Below are 23,391 nucleotides of genomic sequence, written 5' to 3'. Positions count from 1 at the left end.
TAGGCTAAGTGCTGTGATACAATAATGAGCAGAAATACACATAGTTCCTGCCTTCAAAGAATGTACAGACTAGGGGCATAGACAGATATTAAACAAATAATCTCCCCCCCCCAAATATTATAATGCAGCTATGTCAGAAGCTACAAGGGAGAAGTACATGTGCTACATAGGGCGACAGGAAAAGTGTCCTTGAGGGAAGGAGTGTTGAGCAGTGGTTGCTTATGCCACGCTGGGGGTAACTGGTGTTATAGCCCAAGAAGAGGGAACTGCGTGTTCCATTGCCTTGGAAAGAAGGCCAATGTCCCGGGAACACAGAGCAAGAAGGAGGATGTGACTATTGAGGCTGCAAGAGCAACTGGGGGAAAAACCAAGCCAGGCCTGGCAGGTCTTTTCAAAGGATTGTCTTAAAGGGCTGTTGCCATCATCAAGTGAAACAAAGAGCCTAAATTTATAATTTAAAATCTTTAAAAATTATAAAATTCTGAACAAATGGAAGACAATTTAATTATAATCATGAGTATTGTGTCTCTGAGTTATACTAAGAGAATTGTACCAAATATCATTATATAGCTTACAATAAGCATTTATTCTACTCATGGAATGAAAGAACAAAATTTGGCTGTATAATGGGTCATAAAATCCTCTCCAAAGAAAAGTCTAGGCCCCCACCCGTTTGGTACATATAATGTTGGTGATTTCATAGAATCATAAACTCTTAGTATGGACCTTCCTCGCTAACCTATGACATTTCCAATGTGGCTGATCACACTGAAACTGAGATCCTCTAAGGATGAGGACCTCCTATCTATCAAAGGCAACCTATTCTATCTTTGTACTTTGAACTTGCTTCAAAATTCTCACTCATATTTTGGGTCAAAACCTGTAAAATAAGAGCAAGGGGGTGGGGGGATGCTAATCTCACAGTGCGCCAAGCGTTTCATATCCATAATCTAACTTAACCCTTACAAGAGCCTTATGAGGCCTAACCTCAGTCTTATAGATGAGAAAACTTAGAAGCAGAAAATTGAGCTAATTTTTATTTGTCCAAGCCCATGTAGTAAATAAGTAGCAGAGCCTGACTATGAATACAAGCTGACTTGACTCCAAAGCCACAGTTCTAACTGTTCTAGAACTATATTTTAGAGCCACTTAAAAAATATTTTGGTAGTTACATCATCTTTTGAAAATCTGATGAAATCCAAAGACCTATGCTCTAAAAAGGTGAAAATATGCACAACATTTTGCAAACAGCGTCAGTTTTGGAGACTCACAGATCATAAGGAAATATACCCATGCTATTGTATTTGTTGGTTACCACATTAGCTCCATTAGGACAGAGATCACTGTCTGTCTTAATCATTGATGCATTCCCAGCACTAAGAACGTTGCCTGGCACAGAGCAGGAGTTCAAAAAATAGTTCATGAATAAAATTGATTCCAAATGCTTGGGCCCATTCACCTAATTACTTAGAGCAGGAGGATAAAAGTACAGTATGGAGGGGCTGGCTTGGTGCAAAATTCAAGAGAACCACAGAATGACTTCCAAACCCTGATTGTGGACCCCAAGGGACCTTCTGAGTCCAGATTTGAGAAATTATAGGCCAAGTTTGTTTTGTTTTGTTTTGCTTTATAACTTTAAAATCACTTTCTCTTCCTCTACTCTCAGAAAAGGATACTGTATTTAATAGTTTCTTTTTAAACTAGAATTTTAAGTACACTAGTAAAAATAGCCCTTCTGAGTAAGTTTTCGGGAAGTATTTGGATAAAAGTGCACAGACCACTTTATCCGAATGCTTCCTAGTGTCATCACTATATTATTTAAATGGATTTTTCTTGTTGATGGAGAAGTGAGAACTTTAATATGCTTATGTATATCTCTAAAGCTGAAGTAAATATCAGCTTTTGGTAAATAACTGTAAGGATATTTTATGTTATTTCTCTCAGGTTTTAAAATAGCTGAAAAGATAGTTTCCTATACCTAAAGATTCGGTCTGTGCAGTTGGTAGTTCTTAGCACTCCTACTGAATCTTGCCCAAAAGGCAACATTCAAGAAGTATGATACAAAATCCTTTTTCAACTAGTTTTTCTTGGTTCAAATGAACTGATAATCATATATACTTGCTTCCCTTATGTGTATACAAGATAAGTAATATATATATACGTATAAACCCATGTACATGAGGAAAGGGAAACCTTAAGAGACTAAAACAGTCAGTAAGTGGTAGAGCTGGGATGTTATTTGGTGCTTTGCAACAGGAGAGAAATATGATGAAAGTGGTATCCTGAGAAGCTAAACGTTCTGTGGTGTTCAGGATAGATGGTATTCAGGAGGCAGAGTTAGACAGGGACACAAGTTGGACTGTCAGAATCATCTAGGCAAGAGGGCTGGTCCCTAAGTTGGACTGTCAGAATCATCTAGGCAAGAGGGCTGGTCCCTAAGTTGGACTGTCAGAATCATCTAGGCAAGAGGGCTGGTCCCTACGTGGTGGAGGCAATAACACAAGAAGGAGTGGATGTGAGAGACATTTTGAAAAGGAAATCATAGATTTTTTGGTTTGTTTTCTCTCTTTTTCTCTTTCTCTTTTGAACACTGAGGTTTTGCCTAATACTGTGTGAGGCACTGAGGAAGTTCAAGCCATGTTAGACAGTATACAGATTTTTCTTGTCTATGTCTGCCATCTGTGAGACACAGAGGCAGCTGGAAGTAAGGTTAAGTCTGAGGCTTCTTCTCCACACCTCCTGACGTGAATCGTTGGTTAGGCTTGATCCCCTTATTATAAAAGCAATATAATTAGTCATGTGATAGAATATTTGGAAAATGGAAATTTAAAAGAAATCATCCATAATTCCACCATCCTAAAAATGGTCATAATTATCTTTTTGGTGTGTTTTCTTCTAATCTTTTCTTACTATGCATTAAAAAAATTTTTTTAATTGTAATCGTAGTATATACCTCACCATTTTGTGCCCTACATTTTTGATTTGCAACAGTACACTGATTGATTAACAGAATGCTGTGGGACTAGATTTTCTAAGGTAAAACGTACTGAGAAACAAGCCAAGGCCAAGGACAGCCCTTGAGACCCCCAAAGTCAGGGAATGAAAGAGGGTATTTTAAGTTCATCAAAGATTGAGAGTAGCTTTTGAGAGTAGCTTTTGATATGTTCTAGCCTTCTGTGCAGCAAACAAATTTTTGGTGTTTACTATTTTCCTGTGATTGATTAGTGTTGAGTCACCTTGGTGGAGCAGCATAAGGAGAAGGTAGCCACGCCCAGCTATCTCTGTTGTACTCGGTCTGTTCAAACAGGTTTGTGTCAGAAGACACAGTGTTATTATGATGTGCTCTCAGAGGTTGGCCAGAGGCCACTGTGTGCTTTGTTAAACATCAAGCTCTGGAGAAATAATAACATGAGAAATCTCAGGACAGCCTCTATATATTTGTACACACACATCTATTCTCTAACAGAAAAGAACACCCCCTCCTACCCCCAGAAAGGCCATACAAAACAGGCATAAAAGCCAAGCAATGCCCTTTTCTTCCCTAATTCAAAGGAGCACCAGTATAAGGAAACTTCAAGGGAAGCTACTATTGATATAGGTTTAGAAACCTGCCTTGCTTTTAAAAGTAGAATTGTACTGGGACTTCCCTGGCACAGTGGTTAAGAATCCACCTACCAATGCAGGGGACACTGGTTCGAGCCCTGGTCCGGGAAGATCCCACATGCTGTGAAGCAACTAAGCCCGTGCGCCAAAACTACTGAGCCTGAGCTCTAGAGCCCACAAGCCACAACTACTGAGCCCGCATGCCAGAACTGTTGAAGCCCGGGCACCCAGACCCCATGCTCTGCAACAAGAGAAGCCACTTCAATGAGAAGCCCGTGCACCATAAGGAAGAGTAGCCCCCGCTCGCCACAACTAGAGAAAGCCCGTGCTCAGCCACGAAGACCCAATGCAGCCAAAAATAAATAAATAAATATTTTTTAAAAAGTAGAATTGTACCAATTTTGAAAGATGATTAGACAAAGGGTAGCTTGTTTCCCAAAGCCAGAGTAGCATCTGATGGGTAGATTCAGGACTTCATACTGTTGCTGCCTTCCCCGGCAGATCCCTCTTCCTTCTGCTCCAACCTGTAACTCCTGAATTCAGTTTGCCTCTTAGTTCTTTACCATTATCCATCATAGTCCTTCTTCTAAAAGGACTATTACCTCCAGGAAATAGCCACAGCAGAGAGGTATCCCCTGACTTTAGAGCTTCGGTGGAGACAAGGGGACAAGAGTCAAGAGGAATATTGATGGAAAGTTGTGTCCTTCCAACTTGAGTCTTAGAATCTGAGAGTCTCTATGATGCAGCAATTTGGGATACTAATTTCTCAATAACTGGAGAAGGGTGTCTAGCATAGGAAATTATTTATGCATTTTTTTCTCTTCATGGGCATTTCCCCCCCAATATCGTCTTTCCCTCCTTCCCTCCCAGCTGTGCATCTCACCCAGCTCTGCATCTTGCCAGCCTCAGCACTACTTTTTCTGCTGTGAGTCTACTCTTGTTCTGATTTAGCTGACCCTACTCTGCTCCCACAGGCACCCTCTGAGCACCTCTGTTGTAGCACCTGTAATGCAGCCCTGTAATTGTAACTGCCCTCAACTTTTCCTATTATAAATCATACTGTTGAGAAGAGGGGCAGTGTCTTATTCATCTTTGTACATTGGGTGCCTGGCACGAAATATACCTTAGAAATATTTCACTAAGAAAGGGTGAAAGAAGCTGTAACATGAGTTAATTAGTGGCTTTGTTTCTATTTATGACAAACAAGATACCAGCAAAAAAATCATATTTTAATTATACCAGAAGCACCTTTGGTTAAATCATTCTTCCCAACCTAAAAGAGGTCCCTCCTCTTGTTGCCCAGCCATAAGCACTGAAATTTGTCTTCCCAATCACCTCCAAGTTCCATTGATACCAATATCTAGGGCTCTAGAGAGCTATGTTGCTACCTTCTCAAATTCTTAGTGCTTCTCTCTGTATGGGATGTGTTCTAATGTCATTCCTCCTCCTGGCACCACTTTCTGTTCTTTAAAATATAGATTAATGGTCTTATGTTAGGAATAAAGAGGGAAAATAGTCTATCATATTCTTAGTGTACTGAGCTGAATTTATCCAAGAAGGCATACGTGGTTTAACTATATAAACAGTGCAATTGCATTATTAATCCTGCAGTCTTATTCCTCTTCAGTTTGTGGGCCATGGTTATTTCCAAACTTTACTTAGTACATAACTGTTGCGTGACACCAGGTGGGAAGCAATTATATATAAAAATGGGCACTGGATCCAGGGCAGCAGGTCATTGTACAATATTTTTTTCTTTTCTTTTTTTTTTTTTTTTTTTGTGGTGAAAGTACAGCATTTATTGCAGGACACCAATCAAGGAGAATGGGTGGGTCATGCTCAAAAGACCTGACCTCCTTTGTGTTCAGGTTTCAGGGAAGGGTTTTTAAAGGCAGCATTAGAAGTGAGGGTTGCAGGGTGCCTGATCAGCTCATGGACATTCTTCTGATTGATTGGTGATGAGGTAACAGGATGATATTTTAGGAATCTCAGTTATCAACCTTCTGGTTCCAGCATACCATCTTAATAATGGTGTGCCTTTCAATGGGCAGCCTCAAACATTTACAAAACAGATACTTTGGAGTATCAATAAAGAATTTCCCAAAGGATTCATCATAGGATTTCTTTAATGAGCAAGTTTCCCTTTCATATTCAAATTATAATTTGAGTCAACATAAAGAAAATATATTCACTGTTGTTCAAGACAGAGAAGGAGATTATAGAATCAGATCTGATGCAGATGAGGATAAGCCTCTAATAAGTCTCTAAGAACAGACAAATTCCACCTAAGGGACTGAAAGATCCTGTCTAATAATTTAAGCAATTCTTTAAAAAAAAAAGAAAAGAAACACCCCAAATTAGCAATTACATTTATTTTTGATCAGGGCAAAAATATATAGGCTCTAGAAATACCAGACAATAAATTAATTTAAGTCTCCAGGAAAATTTTTTAAAGAATTATTAAAGGATGTTTATGAGCATGAAGAAATAGAGGTGGTTGATAACCCAGATGCAGAATAGGTCCATGAAGAACACTTGGCCCAATGGTGTTCAACTTTTTAGTTGAAGGCACAACAGGCATGCTTAAAAATTTGAGGCTGATTCAAAGCTAAGGAAGATAGATTGATTTTTTTATGCCCTTCAGCCTCTCTCTGTGGAGAAAGGGTTGCTCATTTCCTCCAGGCTCCCTATTTTCACAAGGGACTTGTGAAAATTAAATTGTCCTCCGTTTGATGCTCAAAGCATATACTTTTGCCCCTAAACAACAAAGCAAAATATGTGCATTTCAGGCTCCTTTTGGAGGAAAAAACCTTGAATCATCTGCTGTCCAATCCTTATCCAATCCAAGTTGTTGTAGCAACAGCATATTGCCTAACATATATGCATTCACTCCTCTAGACATTCTAAATTTTATCCTTGGAAAAATTCAGATCATCGTTTATTCAATTTTTTACTCAATCATTTATTCACTCAACCGCTATTGATTTCCTCCTGTGTGCCAGGCCTTGTGGTGGGCACATAGAATGTGCATGAAATAAACCTGGTCCAGACACGACAGTCTACTGGGAAGGTAAGGCAACGTATAGGTTAACGAGCAAATAAATAGGTAATTACAAATTTAGAAAGTGCTGTAGAGCCAACACATGGGGTGCTGCTTCCACTTAGGTAAAGTGAACAGGATGGCCCATCTGAGACTGCATGACTTAAGATGATGCTTGAAAGCTGAGAAGGAGCCAGCTATGGGAAGGGCTCTGTGAAGAGTATTCCGGGCTGAGGAGTAGCACATTGAAAGAAGACTCTAAGGCAGCCAAGTCTAGAGAAAGCTAGTGAGGAGACTGTGATGAGGTGGGAGTGGTGAGCTGGGAATAGAGCACGCAGGACCCCGTGGGCCAAGTAAGAAGTCTGGATTTTTTTCCAGGTGCAATAGAAAACTTGGAGTATTTTAAGCAGGGAAGTGATACGATTCAACACATAGTTTAAAAGATCACAGAGACTAGCATACGCGAACCATGTTTTCTGAGGTGCCCTCCTAGAATTAGTTTTCCTATATAGTGCTTTGTTATCATACTATTATGGACACTGAAGTGTCAGTTAAGAAACCATGGACTAAGGTTTGTTACCATATCCAATATCATTGAGGATGCTGATTCTTTGTGAGGACCCAGGAAAATTTTCCCTGGGGGTCTCAATATCTGGTGATGTGTGTTTATCTTGAATCACTGCTTTATTTTTCTTATGAATATGTTCAATCTCATAATTGATTTTGTTTCCCTTTTGGCTTGTCTGTTAGGAATCTTAAGCCACATTTTCAGCTACCTCCTGCAAATATACAGGGTTGTGTGGCTTGTATGTCTGTGAACTTGGCTTTCTTATGTTTCCACCTTTCCTTTACCTTTTTCCAAACACACTTAACTGTTTATTTTATACTTTTATAATGGAGGTATTTTCATTAGCTACCTTAAAGAACAAGGCAGAATTAAATAGTTGGAGGGAAAAATCAGGAATTAAAAATATCTTAATAAGTTTAAAGACCTGTTCTTAAGTTTGAAAGCTCATTTGTTAAGTACAGGATAGAGAACACTCATTTAACACAGATTTTATGAAGACACAGAAACACCACTTAGACTGACTCTAACACAGTCTGAGGTAATGGAGATAGCCTCCCACACAGTACTTAACATTGGTGTAATGGTGAGTTTTCTTTCTGTCTTCCCTGGCAGATTGTCCCTTGAGGCAAGGACCACATCGCATTCACCATTATATCTTTCATACTTACTGCAGTGCTGTGCAGGCATTCAATTACTTAATTCAAATTAATACCATGCTGAATTAATGATAGAGTAAATATAGATTAAAAAAATAAAAGCTCTCATTATCTCAGACTGGATCAGGCAAGAGTGCAATCCCTTGAGTTCAGGAGGTACCCACACACTATGCCATATACTACTGTGCTTGGCCATGTCTAGAGCTCTAAGTTTAGGGTAGGAGCAATATTTTTAAAGAGATACTGACAGGCTGGAGCAGATCCAAAAGACAGCAATCAGCTTGCTGAATAGTTAGAAGATGTGTGGTTTGATGGAAAGGAATGTTCAGCATGTGAAAGCAGATTCTCATAAGGGACAGGTTGGCTTTCTAAAAATGTCTGAAGAACAGGCATATGGAAGAAGGAATAGATTTGTCCTAATTCCAGATGACAGAATTAGAGCCAATGGATGGAAATTATAAGGAAAAACTTTCTTAAACAGCTTGTAGTCCTCAGTGAGATCATATACTTCACATACGTTGGGTAAAGCATTCATTAATTGATCTGACTGTGACCTGTATAATAGGTGAGTGCTTGGATTAGAAGATGTTTAATATCCTTTTCAAATCCAAGATGTAAAAACTTGATGCCCGTAATAGTTGCAATGAACAAATGGATTGCTTATTAGCATGTAACAAGCTAATCTAATTAATGTGCCACATAACCACTATTTACAGGTCTTAACATGACTGTTAATACTAAAGGTTTTGCGTTAGTTGTGAAAATGTTTCCAAAGGCAATAGGTTTTGACAGGGTGAGAGAGTAGGAAATCACACAGTTGCAGATCTTTGAAACAACTTATAAAAGTGAAAGAATTTTGGTTTGGCTGCAATGGATGGGTATGGGCAAAGAGCCCAGGACAAGTCAGACCAGATCGCTGGCCATAGGAACTGGAGCTGATGGTTGGCTATGGTCCCCAGGGGATGGAATGAGGGCAGAGAATGCGCTCACAGAGGCCTGCAAAGGTGAAGTTAACTAAAGAGTGTAGCAAGGGCTGAGAGGCAGAAAACCAAAATCTATTACCACTCACAAGTCTTTGCAGTAGGCTCTGGACTCCAGGTGGGAGACACGGCCTAGAGGTGGAGAAACTGAGTCAGAAGAGAATCCACTCTGAAACCTTTTGTGGAGGGTCCTGGTCACGGCTACGAATGTTAGTATTCTTGGCTGGCCTGCGTTGGTCCTTGGGCATGTGGTGTATGTATGTTGAAAAGGTTTATTGACAAAGAACGGGGCACATACATCACAAATCAGTTAGCAGAGATTCTCAAACTGAGCTTCAGAGCCCACAGGAAGGCTTTGACATTAACCCACAACCTTTGGATCCAAGTCATTTGAAAGCAGCCCTCCAGATCAGTTCTGCTTTTTTCCTACCGACCACTTGTATCTCAAACATTTTCCCACTTGGCAGAACTACCTTGGCTGCCTCTGAACAGGCTGACAAGGAGGCTGGAATGTGTGTGAAGGAGTCGAAGGAGCAGCAGACAGATGAAGGCACAGTGAGCCGCTCCTGGCTTCTGTAAACGCGCTCCTTGCTTTCTGCCGTGTGTACACAAAATTCCATTGAGCGCTAATCTGGGATCATCTATCAAGACTTAGAATTTTTAAATACCCAAAGTTTTGTTTAGAGGTCAAATTTCAGAGTTTTGACTGTATTTGGAGTGTGTGTATTGGGAAGAAATGCCATGGAAGAGGCCAGGCAATACGCAGAGTTAGCCTTGAGGATGAGCAGAAAGCAGAGGACAAACAGTCTACCCTTCAAAAAAGGAGTTGTTAGGGCTTCCCTGGTGGCGCAGCAGTTGAGAGTCCGCCTGCCGACGCAGGGGATACGGGTTCGTGCCCCGGTCCGGGAAGACCCCACATGCCGCGGAGCGGCTGGGCCCGTGAGCCATGGCCGCTGAGCCTGTGCATCCAGAGCCTGTGTTCCGCAATGGGAGAGGCCACAACAGTGAGAGGCCCGTGTACCACAAAAAAAAAAAAAAAGGAGTGGTTTAAACAAAGAGGTGGTCAGGCTGCCTCTTCACTTCAGGATTGGGGAAGGGATGGGTGGGTCTCCAGTTCTTGGTCTTTTACTCCAGAGAGGGCCCATGGTTCTCACTGGTTAGTTAAAGGCTCTGGGCTATGTACCTTACTCTAAAGACACCTCGATCTCAACCACCACAAGACTTTAGTCATCCTAGACCTGTATTTCCACCCCGCTATCACATACAATTAAATAGGATTAAGATGATTTTCAGTACATTCTTCCGAAAATTTTCTCCCTTATCCAATTTCCCCAGCACCCTTTTAGTGCCACAGTTTTTCCTTCCCTGTCCCTCATGTGTAACAGTGGAAAGAGTTAAAATATCATCAGCTTGGAGATACACAGAGGCTCTACACTTGCTTGCTCTATGACCTGGGACATTGCGTCACCTCTGGGAGTCTTAATTTCCTTTTCCACAAAATAGGCTAGCACAAAGGGTTGCCGTGGAGATTAATTAAAGACATGAAATGTAAATAGCATAAGGCTTAGCACTCAGTAGATGCTTAGCATTGTTAGCCACTCTCCCTTTTCCATTCCCCTGTTCATTGTTCTTGTTGGCTCCCAATATTCATCTGTTTATCCCATCCCTGAAATAGTCTGAGTGAAGATTCTTCTTGATGACCAAATTAGGAGACAGGAAAAGTAGTTGAAAACTAAAAACTACTACCATCCATTTTCCTCACGTTTGAAGGAACTGGAACGGAGGAAATCCAGCATCTTGGGTTTTCAGCACTCTCTCCCTCTCTCTGGTTCCTTTGGTCTTCACTCACTCACCAGTCAGGAGCAAGAGCTCTCTCCATGAGATGCATGGAGGACATTTCAGCCCAGAGAAGATAGTCAGCAGTTTCTTGATTTTACATTTACAACAAGCAGAACAGAACTGCCCACCCAGTGGTGATTCTTCTAACACTGGGACCAAATGATGAAAAAAATTCACTGAAAGGGCTCAGATTTCATAGCAATACATTAGCATAAAACAAGGCGATAATGATGCTAATGAGAAAATAATGTTACCTATCTGCTTTAAATATGGTATTTTGGACACAAAGTGGCAAAACCATGGTGAGTAATTGCATGGATTTATAGATACTACCACTTTAACCATAAAAAATAAGTTGGACATGACACAGGGAAGACAAAGATGTTGATGCATGATCCTTCATAGATCCCTTTATTAAAAATCAGACTGATTTTTAGAAAAATTGGGCTTTATGCTAAGTTGTCTTTCTTTTAATTAGGAAATTCAAATTCTTCTTTTTTCTCCCTAATTTACATTCAGTTCTTGTTCTTCATTGCCATCTCCTATGAAATGCTATGTTTCATGTTGTTGTATCTGCTTATATATATCAAAGAATACATATTTATGATCTTGATGTTTTCAGAACAAAACACCTCAGGACTTTCAACGTGTTCATGTATTCATTATTATGCAAAAAGGAGGCATGGTGATTTTTTTTTTTTTTTTTAAATAGTAACCTGGCCAGGATACAGTGCAGTGCTTCTCAGGAAGAATCATTCCATTTACTTTTAAAATGCAGCCAAGTCAGCGTTAAACTCCAGTCTTTCTTTAAGTGTTATCCACAGCTAAAAAGCAACTACATATCATTTCCTGCCTTTTCCTTCCCTTTGCTTGGTTTCCCAGCACATATGCAAAGTTCCCAAGTCCCATGATCCACTCTTCTTTCTCTCTCTACTCTTCTTCTACACTCTCCCATTGAAAAGTGATAACTGGCAGGTGTTTACGGCAGGGACGTCCCCAACACTGGACTATCAAACTGAAAGCCTGTACACAAGGTGGCTGACATCAGCATCTCCATCAGATGGCAGCCAGTGCTGGATCTGAGCTTGGGAATTGGACCTCACAAGCATCTAATACTGCAGAGGAGTACTAAGCCTGTCTGCCATTCATGCCCAGGCTTCTGGCATACCAGAGTCGCTAGATCTTAGATCCCTTTCACCATCCACAAAAGATCCCCTGGAATAGAAAAACTCTGATCAAATCCTAAATAAAAATGAAAAAGGAACACCCCTTTCCTTTCCTGCATCAACGCTGACTTGAAAACCTGACCCTTGCTTACTCTTGCATAATTATCGGAAGAGGCTCACAACTGCCATGAGAGAGAGTACATTCCAGTGTAGGCCCCAGGGATCTTTATTAATGTGCTCATTTACCTAGTAAGATATTTACACGAAATGAGCTGCTTCTCAGAATTGCGACGTTCCCACAGGGAAAGATGTTAGGACTGACCACCGTTGCCACAGCAGCAAGAATTGAGGACCTAATTTAAGTCCTGTTGAACTTTCAATTGGAAGTTTTTTATTATTAGGATTCCAAATCCCAGGCCAGGCTATGTTTCAGTTTGAGACAGCCAAAATATAAGAACAACTTGGCCTTATGTCTCTTTTTCAAAGAACTTTATTCCCTCAGCCCCAGGTTCAGAATTTGATAACATGTTTTCTATGGACTTTTTTCCGCTTTACATCAAACAATATTAAAGAGAAAAAATAGGGGAGAAATGCTAATTACCCCCATATGTATACTCGGATATGGCCAAGTGGAATTACTCACGTTTTCCTTCAACACACACTGTGGTTCCCGATCTCCACACATGTGGGCACAGACCCTCCTGCAAAGCCCTCCTCAGTCTCTGCCTGTCAGAATCCCACCCATTTTTTTAAAGCCCACCCAAATGTCTCTTCCTCTGTGTGGCCTGCTCTCGTCACCCCAGTCAAATATAATATTGCTTCCTCTAATATTGCTCTTGTGTCTTTCTTGAGGCCCCTTTCACATAAGGCCTGTGTTATATGCTTTTGCATAACTTCTCTATTGATCCCAAGCAGCTTGGCAACAGCAGCATTGCATGAATCTGCATCTTTACAATGATTCCTGGCAGTGACTTAAATGTGAGAGGTACTTCAAAAGTACTTTACTTGTGGGTGATTAACAATTGGAGAAGTGGAAAATTTAAAGGGGTAGATACTTAACAAATACACTTGTGCTCTTGCCTCTGCCAGTCTCATCTGTGAGAGCTCTCAGCTTCCCATGCAGAGGGTCAGGGGCCTGGAGCGTATTTACTCAGGGCCTTAAATCACTTGAAGTTCACTTTTCACTGGAAAAGCTTTATTTATTTCTTTGTAATGAAGGGTGGTAATTTACACTAAGCTGTTTATGCTTATTTGAAGTAGTTTTTCATTTGTTTCTCACATCCCTCTTTTAGCTGCCTTGGAGAAGGCGAGTGTGCTTTCTCTAACCCTTACAACCAGAAAGGTTGATTTCCTATGCCCAGGGCTTATTTTTCTTCTGCTGCCTTTCCTCTTTCCTCTCTCTTTTCCTTTGAACTCTTTCAGTGAGTGCTGCTTCTCGGGGCTTAGTCAGCTCAGAGGCAGGGCAGTACTCGCTTTGGCTTCCCGCATTGTGTGGGGATCAGAGAGGCTGGACCTGCCTCTCTCCGGGGCTTGGGGCCGACTGTGGACCGTCCCATCTCCTGTCTTCCTCTGATTGGCTCTGCGAGGTCACGTGAGGCCGGGGGTTGGAATTCTGAGTTGTGGCTTTTGGCACTCCTTTTTCTTTTTAAAAATCGCTGGGTCTGCTGAGCTCCGCTGGGCTGGGTGCCTCGCTCTGTAACTGAGACTGAAGGCAGACGGAAACAGCCACAGGGCAGACTGAGGGCAAAAGAAAATCTGCCGGGATGTTCAGTCAGGGACCCAGGACCCCAGCTTCAGGTTGCTACTATCTAAATGCCATGACACCTGAGGGCCAGGAGATGTATTTGCGATTTGATCAGACTGCGAGACGCTCTCCTTACAGGATGAGCCGGATTCTAGCACGCCATCAGCTAGTGACTAAAATTCAACAAGGTGAGTCGCCGGTAGTGGAAGGCTGTTGCTAATTCTGATTTCTGTTGGCTCTCTTTCATGCTAACCCAGTTTTTAAAATTATTGTTTTCACTTTACAACATACGGATTTCTATGCCAAGCTGCGCATACCTTTCAGAAATAACTTCAGGCTGCAGTTTCAAGCAAACAGTGACAGCACTTAGCTGCCACATAACTCAACATAAAGTCCACAAAAAACTTCACGGTAGGACAGTGAATCATAAATTTCCAAGACTTATGTGTCTCTACAGAATAAATGAAACAGGTTTCCTCAGTATGTATTTTAGGAGCTTTACATTTTTAAACGTGACAAGTTCCACACACTCTGTCACATTTAAAACTTGGACACTTGTTTATTTAATTAGGAGGTGGGGGGGGAACTAACTTCCACCCTGCCTAGATTCTTTAGAACACTCTTAGTGACAGGAGAAAGTTAAAATTCTATTCTTAAGGGCCTTGGGCTGACAACCAGTGTCACATTCTCTGCCTATTTGTACGTTTATGTCAGCAGTTGCCACTGATTTATTGATACTGTTTTTCTGGTAAAGGATAAGTGTCTGCTAATGTCAAAGCAAATCTTGTGACAGAAGCACCAGCTTTGATAAGGCAAAGAGGAGAGGATATTGATTACAAATTGTTCCGTGTTCCTTTTTATTCTCAGGGGGAAAAAAGTCACTAAAACTCATCATTCTCCAAAAATAGTTTAAAACATGCGCTTTATCTTAGGATAGGTTTGTAGAAAGTAGAAAGGTGAACATTCCTAAGAAACTTCTGTTGCCCATTTAAAAGACACACACACATACTACACATGTACAATAAGTTTATGAAGTTTATAGCCACCCCCTCCCAGACTTCTAAATAACTAAATTATTATATTGGTGATACGTAAGTTGACCAGGATATTCTAGAGCCATTATAAAAGTACAATTTCCACTTAAATAAATAAGTTTAAGATTATATTGAATTTTAGAGGGGAAGTTGGGGTTTGTAATCATGAAAATCTTATTGTAATGTTTCCAAAAGGAACAATATGTATTCTAGTGAGCAGCATTTGATGAGATTGTTTCCTTGGAAATTAGGATTTGTTTTTAAAGGTTCAGGAACTGGTTATGTGTGAAGGATACTGGTCCTACATACCGGTCTGATTTCAGGAAGGATATTATGTCATTCCATAAACTCTGTGTGCATGTCTTGATTGAATAGAAACAAAAGTAATTATTTCCCTGTGGCTTGATTTAAAAATACACTAGGCTTGTAATAAAAACCAGCTCCATTTTAGTTTTAGAGATTTCTGACAATGGTGCTTTACCAGACGTCATCATCATTATGGACATAGGGTCTCAATAAATGTTTGGTGATGATTTGATGATTTGTAGTCTGCACTCTAAATGTTCCTCAGCATGCTTATAAAGTGTATTATGTTAGAAACATTGCATACAAATAGTTTGAAATATCTTTGTAAATCTCCTTAAATGAATTTGCCATGATTGATTTCATTAAAAATTATATTCTTTCTGGAACGAAGATTATTTTTCCATTGAGGACTTGAAGTTATGAACACATGCATGATCATTGAAAATGTATTCTGTGACTGTGTTTCATTTTGCCTAGTTAGAAAATTTGAGCATACTCACTTTTTTTTATACTGGGCAATGGAATGTTTGAAGCTAATGAATGCCTAAAAATTAAGTGACAGTTAGGATCATAGGGAAGCATGAAAGAATTCCAACAATCCAGTGATTAGGAACTCATTATTTGTTAATAATGAGTTAATAATGCAATGCACAATTGTGTTGTAAGACATTGAGAAAGCAGAAGCAAAGGGATTTTACTGGGTTTACTGTATGAGTAGATTGGTTTACTGTAATAGAGAATATTGATTGAACATTTACAGTGTATCATGCACTGCTCAGAGCACTTTATATATATTCCAATTTATTTTATCCTCAAAAAATAAATTCTTGTAGGTAAGTACTATTATTATACCCATTTTAAAGGTGAGAAAACAGAAGTACATAGAGTTCAAATAACCTCTCCAAAGTTACATAGTAGGAGCTGGTATTTGAATGTATCTTAGCTAGAGACCATGCTCAACAATACTCCAAACCATTTTTTAGTTTTTATAATGAGTGTTAAACTACTGAACCTATGGTTGATTTCTGGATTATATAATATTTCAATCTTTTCTACTCAGGGTACAGCAATGAACCATGTTACAGAATCACTGTGAGATTTCTGGTCAGGTCTTATTTCTCTAGTGGAAGCAAACTGCTATGTGTTTTACCTTTCTTGAGCAGTTAGTACCCAATAGTACACAATGTCAGGTTATTATACTAATGGCCCATAATCATTCAATTAAAGTTATCAAGTGCATATTAAATTAATAACACCAATATTTTTTGTAACTCACATACTGGTATCTTGAAATGACAGCCACATCATTAAGATTGTTTACTCTGCTATAGATCTTTCAAGGAAGATTTAGCATTAAATTAATATAATTTGGGGATCAACACTTATAGTCTTTCATGGCTGTTGGGAACAGAGTGCAAACAAGAGTAAGTTGCTCCCCAATGACCTCATTACAGTGAGATGATCATTGAATGGCACAGACATGATTCAACAGCAGATCCACTCATTAGAGGGAAAAACAGGGAAGAGAAATAAAGGAATCTTTGATGATACATAGGATCAGAATTAGTTGCTCAAACCCAGGATGAATCTAAACTTGCTTCTCTTAGGGTATGCTCCAAAATATACATGCATCATTTCTCTAGCCATCTTCTTAGTTCTGGAGTTTTAAGTCCAGTGAAAAAGAGAAGTGATGTTTAAAATAGGGTGTTTTGCAGAGTGAAAGCTTATCACACAAGTCATACTGCCCATGATCCTTGCCCCACAATCTTGCTGAATCAATGGGGAAATTGTTATAGGGAGAGAGAATGAAAATAGTAACGGTCCTTATTTCCCTTACCGGCAGGCTCTTGGAATGGGCAAGAGGGAGGATGCTGAGGAGGTGGAGGAAGAGTATGTTAGGCCATGGAAGGGGTGAATTGGGATCTTATGTCATTAGATGGTTACGATTTATTGGCTACATGTGCATCATGCTTAAAGTCTATACACACACATTTTACTCGGAAAATCCAAATTTAAGCAAATGTATAAATGTGATCACTTGCTTTGTGAAAGAATTCATCATGCTTTTAAACTGAAAAAAATATTGTAATGCTTTAAACAGCATGATATGGACCAGACTGCAATAAAGTCCATTGAACTACAGAAAAAAAGAAGACAGGGATGCAGGCTCTATTTGGAAACTCTCTCATTCTCTTACCAGGCAAGTTTCAGAACTTCACTGGGCCTTCATTTCTTGATGAGAAAATGAGATGGTATGACTGTGGTTCCCAAGGTCTTTCTGTAGTTGAGTCAATAACTCCTTGAACAAGAGTGTGTAACGCAGGGAAATTTAAACCTAAAGTAGCAGAAGCCAAAAAGGAAACAGAGCAGCTGTCTAATGTGGAATAAATCAATGGCTTTTAATTTTTCTACATCTTGTCAAGGAAATGGTAAGATGGAAATCAGATTTTAGTTCTACTTCTGATGCTAATTAATTGTGTGATCTGGGGCAAGTCACAACTTCTCTGGGCATTCTTTTCTTCTTCCATAAAACAAAGAGTTTGGATTAAATAAATGTGAAGCTCCCATCATCTCTAAAACTCTAGGATTCTGTGATCACAGGTTATTACCTTAAGAGAAAGATGATTCTTATTTACATTTTCCTTATTATGTCATTCAACATCTACCTGGACATACTTCTTTGATACCTTGTTAATGCTCTCATTATCAATTTAATAGGAATGTTAGGATGTCCGGTCTTGTGGACTGTTTAAATGTCAGTACAACCTATATTTATAAAGAAACCTGTAAAAACCTTTCTTTATCAGGAGTCCTGGACTGTAAAATGGAGTTATTGCAATGCCTGGCCTATTGCAAGGACCGTAGGCATCCGAGAGTGTTAATGTAGGTGGATCCCCAAGCTCACAAAAGACCTCTTTTCTTGATAGTAAATGCAAAATGTGGAAATTTCACTACTAAGAGAATTAGTGAAAGTTGATCTTGCATGTTCATTGACTTTTTATCTGACACTATTTTTAGAGATAGCACTTGAGTTGAACTCAACTAGAGTGGAGTAAACTGCTTTTTTATGTTTGCAGGGAATAGAGCTGGGCATTAGTGATGTATTCTCTCTCATTCCTCCATCAAGTCAAATGATATCTTGGGGATTTGCCCAACCTAAGTGGTGGCATTTCTCATCCCTGGTGTAGGAGACCTCCACCAAGTGGGTAGCATCAGCCAAAATTAAACAACCCTTTGTTCTTTTGGAATTGCCCTTTCTCTATGCTTAGCATTCTCTTTCTCAGCTACTTTCAGAAATGGAGGATGAATACACTGGCAGAAAGACAGATGGAACACAGAAAACAGGGTAAGCATGCATCAGTCATGTGTTGCTCAAGTTCTTTAAAAAAAAAAAAACTGTCACAAATTCACATTTCATGAATCAGAGCCTCTTTCTATTCAGTGCTGATGACTGCAGGGCATGTACACAAAGGATACCGTTTAACCAGAAGTTACAGGAAAATCTGTTAAGTGAATTAAGTCAACTAACTTTGAATAACATTTTAAAAATCATCACATAGTAAAAATATGAGCAGTCAAGAAATAACTACTGGAAAGAAATTAGCAAAGAGCAATATGCTTATACACATATAAAACTTGAGAATTTAACTTTCATAGCTGCACTTCACTGCTTTTATTAGTTCTGAATTTATGAACACCCATCCCAGATGCAGGCAATTGCCAAATCTGGATTTTGTGACATTAGTTTAAGTGAATAGAGATTCATTTTTTCTCATATCTTACCCCCCCCACTATAATCAGTGCTTTAATTATTAGTAAATTGGGGACACTGGTCAACTTTTATAAAACAGGATTCCCCATTTCCCTAACAACCTAATCATGGCCGATTTAGAAGCACAAGTTTAAAAAAAATCACCACTAGTGGTCTGAGCAATATCAATTGATGGCCCAGACAAATTTAGAAAGAGAGAAAATGACAAGTGGGTTTTAGTAAACTACCTATAAAAAGGAAAATAAATGGAAATTCAGTGAAAACTTATCATTAAGTTTTAATGCTCTGTCTCTACATTTCATTAGCTATGAGAACGAGGTGCTGAGACATAAGAAGACAACCATGTGTTTTGCACACCAGATATTTGAATGAAATGAGGATCACGTAACAATCATTTTCTATCTCCTCGGGCAATCTGAATATGATTTTGGTGTGGGTAAAGACATTATGTATTAATTTACATTCTACCTCATTACCTAAAGGATTTGAGGTAGTTCAGAGAAGAAGATACAACTCAGTTAAAAAAAGATAAATCTGGTGAAAAGAAAAATGTAGGTCAATTAAAAGAAAGGAGGTGCAGTAGGTAATCCTCTGATTCTCTGGCTTAATCTAGAAATAGCATGGAAACTGTCTAGAGACAATTTCTCTATGTCTCATTCTCAGAACTCTAGTTACATGGATGGTTGGATGGATGGATAGATAGATAGATAGGCAGGAGGAAAATATGTCTGTGGTTAAGTAATTTGGGGAAATACTGCATCCTCCTTCCCTTCTTGGAAATTCACATTTATGAAAGGTTCAGAGAAATCCTGCAGGAAGTAATTTAACTTTGTTTAAACTGACATATTTCCATATTTCATCATGAAACCATTTTATACTGGATACCAGGAAGTGACATCATGTAAAATCAATGTTCCCTGGGGAACACATTTTGGAAAGTCTGGTTTAGGAAAGTAGAGGGCTGGTGGTCCATTCAGATAATTCTCTTTGAACATATTTCTTGAATGAATTGATAATTTGAGATTGTATCTTATAGAGTAACATTGCAAGTATTCTGTTTTCAAATAAGGCCAGCTCCATATACTTTAAAACTCTACTGGGTTAAGGCAGGATGGATATCTTTTATGAAAATTAGCAACCAAAGGAAGATCCTAACCTGATTAAGTGCCCTCCGCACATTTGCCCATCAGAAAACTGAAGGAGTAGGTATATGGGCAGAGTTAATCATTATAATAAAAAGAATACAAAAAATCTTCAAGTAACCCTACAAGATAGGTACTGCTGGGCCAGTAGAAAGAAATGATTACTTTTTAGCTCTGGATCTACGATAAAGCCAAAGTCCTAGTTGAGTTCCAAAGGGGTCGGAAGTTACAGCAGCTAATTCAGAATATTCCATTACTGCTGGAAAGTGGAGTCACAGCCCCACAGGAAAGAAACAGGAAACTCTTTAGGAGTCTCAAATCCTCCCTTGCTATAGGTGATGGGAGAGGTGGACTCCTGGAAGCTCAAACTTTGATGGGTGGCTCAGAGTCAGTTTCTGACTTGAAGGGCCAAACGTATCTTTGGTTACATAAAGTCTCCCTCGGAACGACGGAATAAAGTTAACTGATAGATAATAGGTCATTTTTATTAGTAAAATCTGTTTGGTCTAGTTGTATAAGCAACTTACCAAGTTTCCCATGAAGACTACAAATATTCTTAAGGTATTTTTCCTCCTGCTGGCAAAGAGATAACAAATTAGCATTTGCATTATGACTGATGCTTTTTGAGAGAAATCCACAGAATATCAAAAAGCTGCAACAGAATGCATGGAGAATTAGCCATACCGTATAGCCCAAATCCCATGTTGTAAAGTCACACAGGGCCAGAGCAATCACTGTAGAATGGTGCGGTCTAGGGCAGGGCAGACACACAGATTACTATGAAAATTTATACACTATTGTTTGAAAAGACATGAATTCTCTTTTTTAGAGAAGCTTAGGATCAAAAGGAATTTAAATGGAATGGATGGAAAATAACTTAAAATTACAGAACATGCTAATGCTGTTAGAAAAAGGAAATCAGTAGAAAAAAATCCGAAATGTCTGGCTAGACTCTCAAATGACTTCCCTCACAAGCCATAGGAATCCTGATAATTTTAAAGGTCTGACAGAGGCAGAGCTGATTAAAATACCAATGATTTGCGTTGCCTTGTCTCTAACATTCTGATAAAACACTAGAGTGAAACAGTGTAGAGGAGAGAGTGGAGAATGTAAAGGGACTCCGCAGTCACCAAGTAACTAATTTACATATCAGTATTTTGAGCTGAAGAAGGCATTCTCTTCCTGCATTCCAAGTCTCCTCTTACTGGTAATTTTGAAAATCATGCATATGGATGACAAGAACCTTGGATTAGTATTCAATCTCTATAAGTGAACAGTAGCATTTCACATGCATTTTTATTTACCAAATGACAAACTGGAAAAAAATACGATAGTCATAAAATCATATTTTCCTCTGAAGGTTTTACTACCTCCAAATTATTTATAATAGTTAAAATTACTGTAAGAAATAAGAAGGATTTACAATTCCAATGGCAATGATATTCCAACCATTCTCACCTAAACAAGACTAGAGTTCTTAGTAGAGGAATTTAAATCTCTCCGAAATGCTTTGAAGGACACAATACATTTTCTGCTAAATGCATTTCTCAAAATAGAGGATGAAATCCGTTGCAAGGTATAACTTGGAGGACCATGTGTTGTGTATAATAATTTCTTATTAATCAAATCGCCTTCACTACTGCATTGATCTCTTTGGGTAGGAGAGTCTGCTACCACTCTTTCCCTGCACTTTCCTATTTTCACTGTTAGTATTCCATTCTCTCTGCTGTGCTTTTAGGAGGAAGGTCTACGGCAGATAAAGCTGCTTAGATGTTTTTATTACTGGCTTCCTAGAAGAAGGAGGGGAAAAAATCTTGGCCAGAAAGAAGGGAAATCAGTCTTGCAGGATATCTTGAAGAAGACCGCAAAAAGAATTTCAGTGACTGAGTTTATCATCGGTTGGTCCCAATACTGAGTGTCATGTAATTCCACATTTGAATTCTTATGTATTATCACTGGCCAGGGCAGCCAATCCATTGGAATTGCTTGGAACAGTCATGAAATGGTAGCACAAAGCATTAGAGAGATGGGCATTTGTTTCTTGCCCTCTTCTAGAACAATCTTCCAGGAGTTATTCTGTTGATGGGATGATGAAATCTGTATTCTTCCGGGCAGTTGAAACATGTTGACTGAATTTCAATTTCACTTTCTGCTCTTGATCAATTTCACTTTCTGCTCTTGATCGTGGGATCAAGAATGTCCTAGGGACACTGTTCATTTAACCTAAACTTTAAACTTTCTACACCTACTACTGAAACAATTGGAGGCCTCTGGAGTCATGCAGCTTGAGTTTAAACTTCAGCTCTGTATCTCCCTAGCAGAGTGACCTTGGCCAAGTTACTTAACATTTCTAAGCTTCAGTTCTTCTGCGGGCAAAAAGGAGCTAGTAATAGCCACTATGTCATAGTTATTGCAATAAATGAGAGAATACAATTAAACACAGAACACAGTGCCTGGCACATACTAAGTGCTCAATATAAGAAAATATATCAATATTTACATTAAACAAACATCCATGTACATAGGGCCCTTCAAGGTATTGTATCAGCAAATGAAGAGTAAATTTTGTATTATATACCAAGTTTACTAAGGCAGGCATACCTCTCGCCACATTTTTTGTGTCCTCAAAAAGTATCCACCACAAAACCTGAAACAAAAGGTGGTTTTTTTTGTTGTTGCTGTTTCTCTTTTGTTTTTTATCTTAAACTATAATGAAAACCACTGTTGTTCCCAAGTGTGGTTTCCTGGGCACAGCAGTTATTCTTAGTTGCTCTGAACTGACCTAAAGTGATGGGCTTAGGCCACATTTCAACTCATAAAGATAAATAGCAAAGTCTGTTGATCCCCACCTTCTGCCAATAAAAGAGGCAGGAAATGTTCCCAGCTCTGGGAATGACTTGCTGGTAAACTGTAAACCTGAGAGAGGGCAGCAGTGCTGGAGGAAAGGGGGCTATGCTCTCAGTAGGCTGGAGTGAAAAGCCAGGGAGGCTATCAGTGTGTGAGGGTGGGAGCAAGGCCCTAGACCCGCCTCATTAGCCAGTAACAGAGGGTTATGTCTATATATCTGGTGGTTTTTATCTATAATGTCTGAGTTCCCCTCTCAACATGTGATTTTTCTAAACTGAGAACTTAACTTTGAGATTTTTCTTAATTTTGTAGAAACTTTCCAGTATTACAGTGGTCTTTGCTTAGAGGAGTTCATAGAAAAGAAATGCTGTAAAATGTCGATAAACTTTCTAATGATCAGTTGGCAATTTAAAAACTAAGCACTCTGTTTCTCGAACTAATTCAAGCAAATTATTTAAGAAGCTTTCATTGCCCATTTCCTCTAAGGATTTCATTCCTTTTCATTCAGGAATATTCTTCATATTGTTGAATTCCTCCGCTGTGAAAAACTGCATATGGATATGAAATTAACATTTGTTGAAATTTGTCCTTCAAGTTGAATGGACTAAATCAACGTGGATTCTTTTGCTTCATTTATTTATGGAATATATGTAGTCTTAGGTCCTCCTCCATTTTGGTTCCCCCCAACCAACAA

At 39.2% G+C, this 23,391-nt stretch overlaps 1 protein-coding gene across 6 annotated transcripts in view; it reads left to right on the top strand.

Annotated features, from left to right (window-relative positions):
• Positions 1 to 23,391, top strand: part of STARD13 (StAR related lipid transfer domain containing 13) — a 324,501-nt gene that overhangs the window by 123,351 nt on the left and 177,759 nt on the right. The window contains exon 1 of one of the 6 annotated variants that reach the window (XM_081214551.1): positions 13,450 to 13,784. The exons of 4 other annotated variants lie outside the window; for them this stretch is intronic. In XM_081214551.1, coding sequence (XP_081070677.1) covers positions 13,616 to 13,784 — 169 coding nt within the window. In that variant the 5' untranslated portion in view covers positions 13,450 to 13,615. Of the gene's footprint in view, positions 1 to 13,449; positions 13,785 to 17,556; positions 18,283 to 23,391 lie in introns of those variants that run through there. One more of the 6 variants, XM_081214553.1, reaches the window with a different exon arrangement.

The sequence above is a fragment of the Mesoplodon bidens genome (genome assembly GCF_964165515.1).
Source record: "Mesoplodon bidens genome assembly, chromosome: 17".
In the NCBI taxonomy this organism is placed as follows: Eukaryota; Metazoa; Chordata; class Mammalia; order Artiodactyla; family Ziphiidae; genus Mesoplodon; species Mesoplodon bidens.
Note: the sequence above shows the minus strand (reverse complement) of the source record. Positions and strands in the feature narration are given on the sequence as shown.